The sequence below is a fragment of the Xenopus laevis genome, chromosome 4L (assembly GCF_017654675.1).
Source record: "Xenopus laevis strain J_2021 chromosome 4L, Xenopus_laevis_v10.1, whole genome shotgun sequence".
Classification (NCBI taxonomy): Eukaryota; Metazoa; Chordata; class Amphibia; order Anura; family Pipidae; genus Xenopus; species Xenopus laevis.
Window position 1 is genome coordinate 155,105,951 of NC_054377.1, and position 14,528 is coordinate 155,120,478.

Genomic DNA, 14,528 nt, shown 5'->3' on the forward strand with positions numbered 1-14,528 from the left:
ACAAAGGAATGAGGGACAGAGGAAGGTGAGGCAGAGGAGTGAGGGGCAGAGGAGCGAGGGGCAAAGGAGCGAGGAGTAAGGTCAGAGGAGCGAGGGGCAGAAGAGTGAGGGGCAGATAAGTAAGTGGCAGAGGAGAGAGAGGCAAAGGAGCGAGGGACATAAGAATGAGGGGCAGAGAAATAAGTGGCAGAAGAGAGAATGGCAGAGCAACGAGGGGCACTTAATACTACAAGAAATTGAAAGTAAATATATAACTGGTTGCTACTGGCAACTGGACCTGTGCAAGTTGTGTCAGTAAATGTATCCTACAGTAAGTTCTATGTAGTATAGCAGTACTGAGCTCCACCAAGGAGGTTAGTTGCAGGCAGTGAGTCCAGGGTCCAGTGGGCACCTGAGCAATGGCACAGTAATTAAGGACACACACCTACATGGCACCCCTAAAACATTAATGAATGATGCTGGGAAAAAATTACACATTAAAGTAACACATGGAGTATTTGTACTTAGTGTTGCCCCCTTATTCAGGCTTTGTGTCCCTGAGATGGGCTTTATATGCAGCAATCAGCTTTATGAGGGGCACATTGAGTCAATCAACACATTTAGTTGGGCACAGGGGGGCCTATCTGGGATCTATTTGGATTTAGTGGGGGTCTGCAATAGTGTGTGCCGCTGGTAGAATATTCTATCAGACATAAGGGCATCATTTGAGGACAATCAAATTCTCAGAAGGGGGGGACAATAAGTAGAGCTCCCCCAATTCATTCAGTTGCTATTTTTTCCTTGAGGTGGTGTAGCTTGTGGAAGAAAACCGTGTCACTAAATGTTATCAGGGCGCCATGCCGCCAACTTACTTACCTGTCACACATGCAGCGCAGCACAAGGATTGGGTTGTAAGTCTGCACTTGGGACTACTGGGAAACATTAGTGGTTAGTGCATTTGTATCATAATATGAACCCCAGCCTGGGGAATAGACCTGTAACTGCCTTCACTGTGGGTACCTACCCTATTGGCTCCTACCTCCCAAATTCAGTTTTGCTTGTCCTTTAAAGTGTGAAGTTTTAAAGCAGATACATAGAGATACATCTCATAGGTACAAGGAAGGGTCGGAGAGGGTTACAGATATAAAGTCTTAGTACAAAGCTGATCCTGACACTGGTCCAATTGTATCTTGGAGTCAGGAAAGAATCCCCCACGGGGCAAATTGGAGAGGCTTTAGATGGGGGTTTTGCCTCCTCTTCATCAGAAGGCAGGTAGGCAGTTTTCACTTGAACCTGATGGACTTTTTCAACACAAACTGTTTTAGAGTAAAAGAATGGGACTCACGTTGGCAGAGACCCTTGGTTCTACTATATCCCGGCATACAAGCGCAGGCTAATCTCCCACTGGTCATCAAACAGCGGGAATTGGGACCACAAGCCAATGATTTGCAGGATGAAGATTCTGGAAGAACAACAGATCATATAAAATATCTGGAATGGAATGAAATTCTATCCAACCTGCTGCAGACTAATATTCCCTAATATTCAACTGGGCTGTATGTATGAGGGGTGAGTTGGAGATGGGACATGGGGGCCCTTTCCTTATTGGCTGCATAGGGTAGACACTTAGTAGGGGGCAGTGTTGGCCCCACAGGTTATTAGGACACAGGGAACCCTTAAATCTCAGGGATGCCAGTGCTTGTGGATGGGCCCTACTGGGCACAATTTTAAATTGGGGTGAATAAAGAAGACTTTACAAGTTGGCAGCCAAATGCTCCAGCTCAATCTCAATAACAGTTTTATAACAGAATTGTTTTTAAGGGTGGGGCTAGGCTGTGGGGGGTAACTGGAGAAACCTAGTGGGCTCTACACCCAACTGCCTGCCTGGGAATGTTGTATGCCGTGGGGAAGGGAATGGGGGGGACTTTACAATGGGGGCCTCCGTCACTAGGTTGGTTGACCCTTGAGGCCCTTGGTGGTCCCCAGATAGCCCAGTCTTACGCTGATTTTTGCTGATATATCATACCATAAATGCCCTACAGCAGAATAATCCCTGTATCAGCCTCATATTCCCCCAGACCTGCACTACTAATAATAATATTCTCTATAAACAGCAACATCCTCCATATACAGTAAATATATAAATATAGACTGGCCCTTACCTTGATCACATTTGGGCCCCGTATAGCCCGTCTCACAGATACAACTTCCATCCCCAGAAATGCCACTTTTACACACCCCGTGCTGACAGTCGCACACTGCAACACATTGACACACAAAATGCACAATTAGTAGTTCAACTTCAGCCTTAAACTGGAGAGAAAAGAATGGAAACAATGGAGAATGAATCTGTTTTGTCCGACAAAGTAGTCAAAGTAGCACCTGAATCTCCCAAATATTTAAATATAATTTATAACATGGCGGGCATGTCCCTCAGGCAGGTTGGGGATGTAAGAGCTGGATTATATAAAGAATACTGTACCCCCACCTGTAAAATATAAGGATGATATTATAAGTCACAGAGGGTTTCCAGGACCAGATAGAGGTACAAGACTGAGAGACTGAGGGTCCTGGGACTCTCAGGCCACGGAGCAGAGATCAGATTTGAGTGCAGATATTCCTCCCTGAACTGGACTTTATGGGACTGGGACAGATAAGCGTGAACTGCCAGGAGGGTACATGGCATTTTTTAACCAATAATTATAAAATAATATACCCAGCTAAATACAAGAAGAAGAGCAGAAATCCACAGAGGCACAACCATCCCCAGAAATCATAGTTGTGCCCCCTCTACTTACCCCAACATGAAAGCTTCTTGCTCATCCAATGGCTTCTTCCAATTCCTGCTCCTCACTTGCTCATGGTTAAAGTCTGACCAACCTCTCTAATGACCCACCTCTCTAATGACCTACCTCTTTAGCTACCCACCTCTCTACATACCTACTTCTCTATCTAACTAGCTGGTTTCTACAAGGACTGACTTTAAAACTTTTCCTGGGAAAGCCTTGGGGCATCTCTTACCCTAGAAGTCGAGGAGCCAAGGGTAATGTGTTGTTGGGTGGAACTACTGGAATTAGGTAATAGGGGGTTGTCAGAAATGTAATTCAAGATATTTTGGGATGATAAGGAGGGGCCATATTGTAATTGTGCTCCCGAATGACCCAAGTCTTCCTACAATACTGTAGGTCTTCTGACTCAAACTGCAGCCTTGTAACCCCAGCAGGTGTGATAACTAAACCTCATTGGGGGATCACAATGTTTTGCCCCCCTACTATAGAACTATATTATTGCCATCTAGACCAGGTCAAGTGACAATGTTTACAAAGTAACCATGGCAATTAGAATCCTATTTAATAAGCTCCCCAACCCTCCATGTCAACAGCAGCTTTAGTAGCTCAGGCACTGGAGGCAGAAAAGGGTGCAGTTGTTGGGCAGTTCTGCCCCCACTTCATAAATGACCCCTTTATATATTCCATAACCTGCCCTATTTGCCCATTACCAGAATCACAGTTGGGCCCATAGAGATTTTCATCGGCGCAGTCCTGGCAGGCGTGACCCCTAAATCCTTCCTAGGAAGCAAACCAGAAATAATCCTTTAGAATAAACAGACTTTGTCTTCTTATATCAATTTAGCGCCATTTAGTATTAATGACCAGCAGCACCCCAAGAGATCAACCCGTTGGCAGTGCCAGGCTGCAGGGGCCGTTGGTTGCAGCAGTTGCTCATTTCTTTGCTGTAATAAATGGATTCCATTCTGAGTCCCTGAGTCGGGGGTGTCTGACATACAAAAGTTCTACAGCAGGAAAATGTCCCATTTATTTATTAAAAACTCTTCTTCTCCGCACTTTTATTGGGTCTACCAACTCTCAAAAATCTTGATTTGAAAAAAATAGCTTTAATTTTGCCTAGAACAACTCCCATTAATTTGTTAAATATCCAAAAGAGAAAGAAGAGCACATAGGGCAAAACTGTTTTATGTTGTCTGATGAGGGCAATTCAGCCACAATAGGGTTAAAGTGTGTTCAGAAAAAAACTGTTTGAGAAACAAACTGCAACCCGAACCCGAACCTGCAACCCGTATATTTATCCACTTTGATCCGCTACCAGAACCACAACTGCCTTATCCGCAACCCAACCCACAGCCAGCGGGCTACCATCAAACCGGAAGTGACATCATCAAAAGTGGCCAATAGCTGAGAGGGACAGAAGCGCACTGCTGGGAGAGAGCTGCAGCAAGAAGAGACCCCCAGGCCCACGTCTGTACCTGAAAAGCCTACCCTCGTTCTGCAGGGCACCCGCTTTTTTGCGGGTAACCCGCTTCCCTTTTGGGCAGATACTTACAGTCAATGTTCAGCTTGGATGTCTTGTTTGTTTTGTGTTCTGCACTTCATTCATTACTCAATACATGAAGTGGAGAGAAAAGAGAAAATAATAGTACAATTCCATTTAAGAAATATTATAAAAAGAATCACAGAACGCCAATTGGCTACTCACAAACAGTTCAGCATCACATCACATTCCAAGGTAAAAGTCTGGACCTGTCAGAAGGATCTGCTGTTTGGAGATATGGGGGGGTTCAGGGAGTCGCAATTGGTGCCTCACTGTCCTTTCCTACATTTCACAGACTCTCCAGTCCCCTTCCTCAGGGAGGGTGTAGCTCCCTCATTAGTTCCCAATTTGAAATCTTTTTGCAGCAAAAGTCTCCACCTACCATTCTCTACTTAGTCATTATACTACAACTCCCATGATCCTCTGTGGGACCCCTGTAGTTTTATGCAAAGTGCACTTCTCTTTGTCTAGGGGCTTTGTGATGGATTTATTTAAGAACATTGAGACACTGTCTAATTAGCACAAAGTAGTTGTACAGTAACGCAGGAAATAATGAGTTTGTGTAAACATTACAATCACATTTTTAAAAACAATAGGGATACAAACCAAAAGGACATTAGTGCTTCTAACCGATATTGTTTTGAGACATTTTGTAGCATCATTACATTTATATATTGGCACCATCTTATTGTTTATATAAAAATTCATATCAAAAACTCTTCTAAAATACAATGTCAAATTATAGCAGTGTCTCTTTGGGGCAAATGTAGGTATTAAGAATATTTCAATTAAAAGCAGCTAAATTAAGGTCATTGTTGTGGCCTCCTGTACTTAATGTGCTCATTTTGTATATTCAATAGGTCTCCCTCTGTCTTCATTTGTTCAGTCGATCTCCCCCTTTATATGTGTGTTTGATATGTTCCAGTACCACATAACTTAGTTTCCTTGGGTCTGCTCAATGTGATTCCTTAAAATGTATTATTTACTAGGGATGCACCAAATCCACTATTTTGGATTAGGCCAAACCCCTGAATCCTTTGCGAAAGATTTGCGAAAGATTCGGGCAAATACTGAACCGAATCTGAAACCTAATGTGAATATACTTCCTTGTTTTGTGACAACAAGTCACATGCTTTCCCTCCCTGAAACAAATTTGCATATGTAAATTAGGATTCAGATTCTGTTTGGCCGAGCGAAAGGATTTGGTCGAATCTGAATCCTGCTAAAAAAGGTCAAATCCTGGCCGAATCCCGAGCCGAATCCTGGATTATTTACATACTCTAGAATTTAAGTGGCCACTGTTCTCTTTGTTTTACCAATATAGAATAGTAGTGCACTCACTTGTTAGTGCATATTCCTTCTCCCCTACATGAAATACTTGGTCTGCACCTCGTCTTCAGTCAGCAAAATCTTTAAATTGTTGTTGAGCTCTGCGAATTGTTTGCTGCAATATCTCCACATTCTCCTTCAGGAATGATAGTCTGTCCTGAACCGAAGGGAGCGAAACTTCAGGAAAAATATCAGGAAACATAGTAGGATGAAACCCAAAGTTGGAGAAAAAGGAGTGAAGCCCAATTATCCTGCAAATAGGACAAGAATGATGGACTGTACTGATCCAATGTCTGGTTCGTCCATTGGTCTGAGGATGATATGCAAAGGATTTGACCAACAAAATTCCAAGAGATTTACAAAGTATCATTCAAAATTTAGAGGTAAATTGAGTTCCTCAATCGGAAATAATCTCTTGGGGCAACCCATGAAGATGAATTATCTCCTTAATAAAGACATCTGCAGACTCAGAAGCTGAAGGAAGATGAGAAAGTGGTATAAAGTGGGCTAGCTTCGTAAGACGGTCCACAACAACAAAAAATGGTATTGAATTTATTAGAGGGAGGAAGTTTTACGATAAAGTCCATAGAGATGAAACTCCACTGTGCTTCTGTGGTGGCAATAGTTTCAAGAGGCCCATAGGTTTAAGATGAGAACTCGTATGAGTGGACATACGAAATGCAATCCTTCACCACAGATGGCCACCAGGAGAAATGCCTTACCAAATCCAAAGTCTTTCTGACTCCTGAATGGCCCACAACAGGATGATCATGCATAAGTCTCAGAGCCTCACTTCGAAGCAGAGAAGGAACGACAGAATTTAGAATGCGGATATTCTTCTATAGATTGTTGAGTCTTTTCAACCTTCTTGAGAAATGAAGTGTAAGATGCGCCAGGAGATATAACTCCTCTCTTACCTCCCGGCGCACCTCGATGTCTGCTTCTGTGCGCAGGTGCACACTTCCTCATTAATACAGTCCGATGCTGGCCCTTGATGCTGGCCCTTGATGCTGGCCCTTGATGCTGGCCCTTGATGCTGGCCCTTGATACTGGCCATTCTGACGCCGGCATCATGACGCTGAGCGTCACAACGTCACTATGGAGCACCAAATTTGAAAATCTTGGTTCCAATCCCTGTTTTAAAAGCCCAGTCCACCATTTTCCAGTGCCCAAGCTAGGCTTCAGTTTACTGTTCCTGCTCAAGTGTATCTATATATTGATTATCTGGTTTTGACTCCTGCCTGACTTTTTGATTATGAATTCCTGCCACCTGCCTTGAACTCTTCGTCTGTTTTTGACTACGCCTTGCCAGTACCTCGCTTACGGACTTGTCTCTAGCCACGCACATCCTTGCTGGTTTTCTGCAGCAGAAAGCCCGAGCCCCAAAAGGGCGTCGGTGAACACCAGAGACCACAGAGTTAACCAGTGCAACTGAGTGTACCCCTCACTGTGCAAGGTTGATACAACAAGATCATTACACGAAGACTGTATCAATAAAAAGTTTTTGGAGTGAAGAATGGTCGTTGGAAGAGTTGTACATTCCACCTCAGAGAGTTGACGCAAAAGAGCATCTGCTTTCACGCTCTTCGAACTGGGCTTATAGGTAATGTGGAACTGGAATCGTGAAAAAAACAGAGCCCATAGAGCAGGATGAGGATTTAATCATTTAGCCGATCTCAAATATTCAAGGTTCTTGTGGTCAGTAAAATGGGATGCAATGTTCGCTCCAATCAGTGTCGCCATTCTTCTATAGCATATTTGATTGCTAATAGTTCCCGACCACCCATGCCATAATTATTTTATGCTTCTTCTGAGGCATCCACCTCAAGTAAAAAAGGCCTAGTGGGATCTGGATGAATAAGAATTGGAGCGAGGTGAATAGTACTTTAAGCTTTTCAAACGCTTCTTGAGTAACAGGGGATCAACAAAATTTTCTCTCTAGACTAGTTAAGTCCATGATTGGTTTAATTAGTGCAGAGAAATTAGTGCAGAGAAATTTTTAATAAATTTCATATAGAAGTTGGCCAAGCCCACAAATCTTTGGACTCCTTTCCAATCCTGCGGCGGAGGCCACTTAAGGATCACATCTACCTTGCTTTCATCTATTCGATACCTAGAAGCAGACATTATGAATCCTAAGAATGACTTCTCAAATTCACACTTAGAAGCTTTAAAGATGGTTTTTTTCTCAATCGATGAAGGACCTCTTTAACATGCTCCCGATGTTGTTCCAGAGAAGAGGAAAAAATCGAAATATCATTAAGGTAAACAATAACGAATTGGTCAAGTAAGTCACAAAAAATATCATTCTCAAAATGCTGAAAAGTGGCAGGGGCATTGCAAAGACTGAAAGGCATAACTGTGTATTCAAAGTGACCATATCGGGAACAAAAGGCAGTCTTTTATTAATCTCCTTGTGAATCTGAATCAAATTATATGATAAAGATCCGATTGAGCACAGTACAGGCATATGTGACCTGATTGACCACAGTACAGGCACAAGTTGAGGTGCCTACGTCGGAGTCTCTCTGCCACTCATAATGCTCCTCGGGCAACCCCAACCTGCATAGGTTCCGATTCAATAGAGACTGATGAGGCAACCAGTTGATGAATTGGAAGAGGCACCTTCGGAATGAGCCAAGAAGGAGAAGAGAATGAAGGAGTGGACGTAACTTTCTCTTAGCGGACGTCAATACTGCCTCTTTAAGAGTCAGAGAGGTAGAGGGATGGTTAAGAAGCCATCAAGGAAATTTCGAAGATTTGACAGCCCAAGCTACGGGGATACTCAGAAGATTGATGTGTTTTGCGGGCGTTAGGCAAAGTCAATAACAGATCAGTGGGTATTACAGACCATCAGGCAAGGATACTACCTAGAATTCGAAAGTACTCCAACTCACAATCGGTTTGTAATATCAAAGATTCCCAAAGGAAAAGGAAATATTGAACAACTATGTACAAGAACTATTGGAAGATGGAGCAATTCAACCAGTCCCACAACAATTTCAAGGGCAAGGAATTGATTCAGTTCTGTTCATGTTCATCCGGTTTTGGATCTAAGACCAATAAATATATTTTTGAAGATAAAAGATTCAAGATGGAATCAATTTTTTCAATAACAAAAGAAATTCAATCCTTAGATTTGAAAGATGTATATTTCCATGTTCCCATAGTAACTTCACATCACGGATTCCTAAGGTTTGCGATATATTAAGAGCGACACTATCAGTTCATGTGCCTCCCTTTTGGGTTACTTCACCTCGAGTCTTTTCGAGGATTCTACAGTCACTCATCACAAAAATCTGAAAGTTGGGAATACACATATTCCATTAACTTGACAATATTTTAATAAAGTCACAAAATCCCAAGTTATTAGTACAACAAAGAGATTTTGTTATCCGTTATAGAGAATCACGGTTGGGTTTTCAATCTGGAGAAAAGCCAATTATCGCCTGCGCAAGATTTGGTATATCTGGGAGCCAGGTTTCTGACGGATCAAGCAGTAGTGGTAACTCAAGCAGTGTTTTGGGTCTACTAACCTCAACCTTTCTGATGTTGAAATGGGCAAGGTGGTATGTCAGACCACTACAGAGAATGTTTTTGAGTCAATGGGATCCAAGGTTGCAAGATTGGAATCAAAAGATATGGATTAAGACATAGGTAGTGAAGGAGATGAAATGGTGGTTAAAAGAAGAGAAGTTGTCACTAGGGCATGTGCTGAAGGAGGTCAGTTGGAAGATTTTGACCACAAATTCCAGCCCTTTCAGATTGGGAGGCACATGGATGATGTATATGTACAAGGTCTGTGGTCAGACAGGGAACAGACACTTCCGGCCAATGTATTAGAGTTGAGAGCAGTGTAGAGAGTCATTCAGGGTTGCAAACACATATTGAAGGGAACATCATTGATGTTGAAGATAGACAATGTAGCAGAAGTTGCTTATATAAGGAGACAATGTGGATAGTGCAGCCAAAGTCTCATCACAGAACTACACCCCATCATATGTTTAGGCAGAATAGAATTTGCAGGATATTACAGCCCTGTGTCTTCTGGGGAGGAAGAATGTCATTGCAGATTTCCTCAGTCACTCAGTAATAGACAGACACAAGTGGGGGCTACACCCGGAAATATTCACGCAGATTATGCAGAGATGGGGCAGAGCGAGAGTGGATTTAATGGCCAGTCCAGCCAATAAGAAATTAGAAAACTTCTTCTTGAGCTACTGGTGCCCCCAAGCGATGGCAACGGATGCTTTCCATCAGTCCTGGAGCAAGGGTCTCCCTTTAATTCCTCAAATATTGAGGAAGATCAGAGCAGACAGGGCAATAACCATAATTTCAGACTGGCCGAGGAGACTTTGGTACCCGCTACTAAAATCAATGATGATGGAAGAGCCATTTCAACTTCCTCAGAGAATAGACTTATTGATGCAGGAGCCAGTCAAGCATCCCTGTTCAGAAAGGTTGTGCCTAAAAGCCTGGAGATTGAGAGGAACAGATTAAGTAGAGAAGGATTTTCAGATTCAGTTACAAATACTATGATGTCTGCCAGAAAATGTTCAACAAATACGATTTATGACTGAGTGTGGCAAGTATTTTCACAATGGCTTTCCTCAAAAGGAGTTGCAGTGGAACAAATTTTGATTGCCCAAATCCTAGTTTCTACAATTAGGGTTTGATTAAGGGCTGAGTCTAAGAACACTAAAATTGCAAGTCTCCTCAGCATTAACAGGAAGACAATGGTCCACAGAAGAAAAAATAGCAATATTTATGACAGTAGTAATGCATTTAAGGCCTCCGATGAAGGTTTTTTCAGCCACATGGGATTTGCCTTTGGATAGCAATCTTATCTTAACAACTCTTTTCCTTACGGCAATAACTTCCTCAAGGAGAGTAAGCAATTTACAAGTGCTATCAGCAGAGCCACCTTTAACAGTCATTCGGCCCCTTCAGGTGGTTCTGAGGCTGCTTCTGGAATATCTACCCAAGGTAGTGTCCACATTCCATAGAAATCATCAGTCAATTTTGCCGGTATTTTTTCCCGAGCCTATTGCAGAACAAAAAAAGTATGGAATACTCTGGATCTAGTCACATGTACAGTATGTCAGCATATCTGATAAGGCCAAAGGAATGGAGGAAAACGAACAGATTGTGATCACTGCCGGTAACAGAGAAGGACAGACAGCTGCGATGTCTACTCTAAGAAGATGATTAGTCAAATGTATCCACATGGCTTATCAGTCTAGAGGGCGTCAAATTCCAAAAGGGGTGAAGGCAACACTCCACTAGGGCGTTGATCACTTCTTGGACATTTCAGACTGGAGCAAATTTGCAAGTCCTCAGCTAATATGTTTTTGAGGCATTATCATGTTAATCTGTTTTCACCAGATAATGCATTATTTGTCAAGAGAGTATTGGAGGCAGTAAAAACTGCAAAATAAATACATGTCTCTGCAAATAGTGATGTTCAATTCATTTTTCCCCGCCCTTTTCTGATTGCTATGGTACTGACCCAGAATTAAAGCTCGGACTTACACAAACTCATTATTTCCTGCGTTACTGTACAACTACTTTGTGCTAATTAGACAGTGTCTCAATGTTCTTAAATAAATCCATCACAAAGCCCCTAGACAAAGAGAAGTGCACTTTGCATAAAACTACAGGGGTCCCACAGAGGATCATGGGAGTTGTAGTATAATGACTAAGTAGAGAATGGTAGGTGGAGACTTTTGCTGCAGAAAGATTTTAAATTGGGAACTAATGAGGGAGCTACACCCTCCCTGAGGAAGGGGACTGGAGAGTCTGTGAAATGTAGGAAAGGACAGTGAGGCACCAATTGCGACTCCCTGAACCCCCCCATATCTCCAAACAGCAGATCCTTCTGACAGGTCCAGACTTTTACCTTGGAATGTGATGTGATGCTGAACTGTTTGTGAGTAGCCAATTGGCGTTCTGTGATTCTTTTTATAATATTTCTTAAATGGAATTGTACTATTATTTTCTCTTTTCTCTCCACTTCATGTATTGAGTAATGAATGAAGTGCAGAACACAAAACAAACAAGACATCCAAGCTGAACATTGACTGTAAGAATCTGATTCCTGTGTCAACTTTGGGTGGATCCAATGAACCATCTTTTCTGAACACACTTGTAATGTCTGGGGGTTTAAGTTCCGGTGTAGCTTTAAGGCAGAGATACAGGAAGAGGAAGTAAGAGGAATAGCACGAGGGAGGAAGCAGAGGAAGGAATGAGAAGTGTCCAATGAATAAACTGCGCGATGTCTCATCTTTGCATTTAACCCACTGTGTGACACAGACATAACAACTCTTTAACCCTATTGTGGCTGGATTGCCCTATGTGCACTTTTTTCTTTCCTCTTTTACATATTTTGCAGCACTGACCAACGTTGTGTGAGAGTTGGAATTAACGAAGCAGCAGAGATAATTAGTGAAGTACAATGTGGGATTGATAAAAGCCTCTCCCAGTGCTTTTCCTTCCCATTCAATTCAACAGGAATTTGCAAGATTTTAGATGCTAATGTTTTACATTCGAGTTTTTGTTTAATTAACAAAAAAGATCAACTCGCAGCCAATAATCAAATTGAGACATTGATGAATCACCACCGTGCGGGTGTCCCTATAATTAGCGTTGCCTTAAGGAATCGTGAGACCCCTGAGACTGACACTCCCCTCATCTGCACAAACCCATCCCTGATACACCCAGAAATGCCCAATATTTCCAAATGTTGCCTCTTTTGTGTCAATCTCCCCCTTTTTGAAACCTTGGCCCCCCCAGAAGGACTGAACCCCTGACAGGACCCTTGCTTGTTCCCCACAATAGTGACCTGACTATAATTCTGACTCCTGGAATATAAATGTTTGGTTATATTAGGAAGAGGCACATGAATATTTTACTACTCACTTTACATATGCAAGTCCCATTGCCGCTGATCCCATCCTGGCACAGGCCATGGCCACCACATGCTTTCTTCCCGCCTGGGCATTCTGTCAGGGCAATATGGGGTCATTAATGAAAGAAAATGTCATTTTATATCAGAATTCCCATAATATTATGGTTTGATTTGTGTTTAGTTGGGGTGTTAACTCTAAAGCTTTAGGGGAATGGTATTAAAGTTGAAAAGTTTGAACCTGGTCTTGTAACCCATAGCAACCAAGACCAGGTGACCAGTAAATAACACATTGATAGACTGCTATTCATTACCAACCCTGATGCAAACATTGCTACTTTCATTAAGTTACCCTAAAATCCTGATATGTATGAGCAGCCGGTGGATTTGTGTAAATGTTGGGGGCAAATGGCAGGCGATGTTGCCCTGGTGGGAGACTTTGGGGGTCTGAGATTAAGAGGGAAATGACAGAAAAGATAGGGGTTATCCTTTGTGGCACTGCCCCTTTGCCAGGGGGTTTGTGAAGATGTGATGAATTGCTCGTTTTCTATGAGATCGGTAACACTGCCCCCTGCTGGTGATTTATATATATGACATAATAATGGCCTGGAAGGCACCACTTACATAACCCACCAGCAGGGGGCAGTGTTTGTATGGATAAAGGACAATCAACTTGGATTCAATGGGGGAGGCACCAATTCTTTTCCTTCTTTCTTTCTTTTATTCCTTTTCTGAGTGTGAGTGGATAAGAGAGGCAGTGGGAATAAAGAGCAGAGTGAGGGTCGCAAGTTTTGGGGAACAGTTGCAATAAAGTTGGGGGGTCAGTGGGACGTCCAATGGATTCTGTGCAGAGCAAAGGCCTGCAACAAGTTTAACCCACTCCCTCCCTCTTCTCTAGCTCTGGCACATTATTACTGTGACTACCTGTGCAGGTGGTTCCCCAGAATCCTTTGCAGCACGCTGGTTTCAAAATGACAGCCTGGCAGGTGTGGCTGCAGCCCTGGAGGGAAAGAGTCAGGCCCCCCAAATCCACTGTATAACTGGGAATATAGAAAAAGCACATGCAATTATTCATTTAAAGGACAACTAACATTTGTTTCAGCACAAGCTCTGGGCAGTTACCTGCACTTAGGGATCCACTCACAATATACATTATATAGACAACATAACAGTCATGATACAAGGCTGATTAGTAATGAATTCAGATTCAAATTACATTGTAGCATAGAAATCATTGCAGTCTGCATCAGAATTGATTGATATTCAGCCCTGTAGCATCAGCTTCTATAAAGAATGTGACCTCGTTTTGTGCTTGACCCTGACCCTCAAGCTTAACTTCTGGCCAGCAGCCCGGAGCCCACTGAGCATGTGCAGTGCCGCTGACACACACAAATTGGACTAACATGATCAGGAGATGGGGGGAGGGAGCTGCTGGGGCCACATTAAGAGCCTGGATCCTTATAGGACTACATCTGGGCTGGTACACTAAGTATAGGATATAATATTGACACCCTTTAGCCAGATTCTTTTTTAGGCTTTAGTTCTCCTATAAGCAAATGAATTTAAAGGTACAGTAAACACTGTAGAAATGTGAAGGTTGCTGTGTAAGTGAAGGGTCACTATGTTCCATGTGACCTCAGCCAGGGGTATACAGGGGTGCTGAGCTTATACTGTCTATTGGCTGAAAAATAACTTTGTAGGAAATGGTAATTTTTATCTTTTTCCCCCTTCTAATAAATAAAAGTAAATGCGGGGTGAGGCATTTAGGGCATTTTCATGGTTTAGCTGGCCCAGTAGAAGTTCCCATTACAGTATCAGGACTGACCTGCAGCCTCGGTTCCCCATACCAGACGTGATCTTTGACGAGATGTTGGGGCACCCCATTTTGACAGATGCCGCACATGAGGTGCAGTCGGACGTCACCTTTATCACTGTCCTGTCGTTGCAGAAACGCGTCATCTGTATCACAATAAAAATCTCATTACTT

The 14,528-nt window shown here is 42.7% G+C and overlaps 1 protein-coding gene across 1 annotated transcript in view; it reads right to left on the reverse strand.

Moving 5' to 3' along the window:
* The window catches only part of LOC108705352 (stabilin-1-like), a 145,973-nt gene that overhangs the window by 113,812 nt on the left and 17,633 nt on the right, over window positions 1-14,528 (reverse strand). Inside the window, exons 3-8 of the mRNA XM_041591026.1 lie at window positions 14,367-14,500; window positions 13,466-13,581; window positions 12,556-12,638; window positions 3,479-3,548; window positions 2,142-2,237; window positions 1,325-1,441 (exon numbers count right to left, since the gene is read on the reverse strand). Coding sequence (XP_041446960.1) covers window positions 1,325-1,441; window positions 2,142-2,237; window positions 3,479-3,548; window positions 12,556-12,638; window positions 13,466-13,581; window positions 14,367-14,500 — 616 coding nt within the window. The remainder of the gene's footprint in view (window positions 1-1,324; window positions 1,442-2,141; window positions 2,238-3,478; window positions 3,549-12,555; window positions 12,639-13,465; window positions 13,582-14,366; window positions 14,501-14,528) is intronic.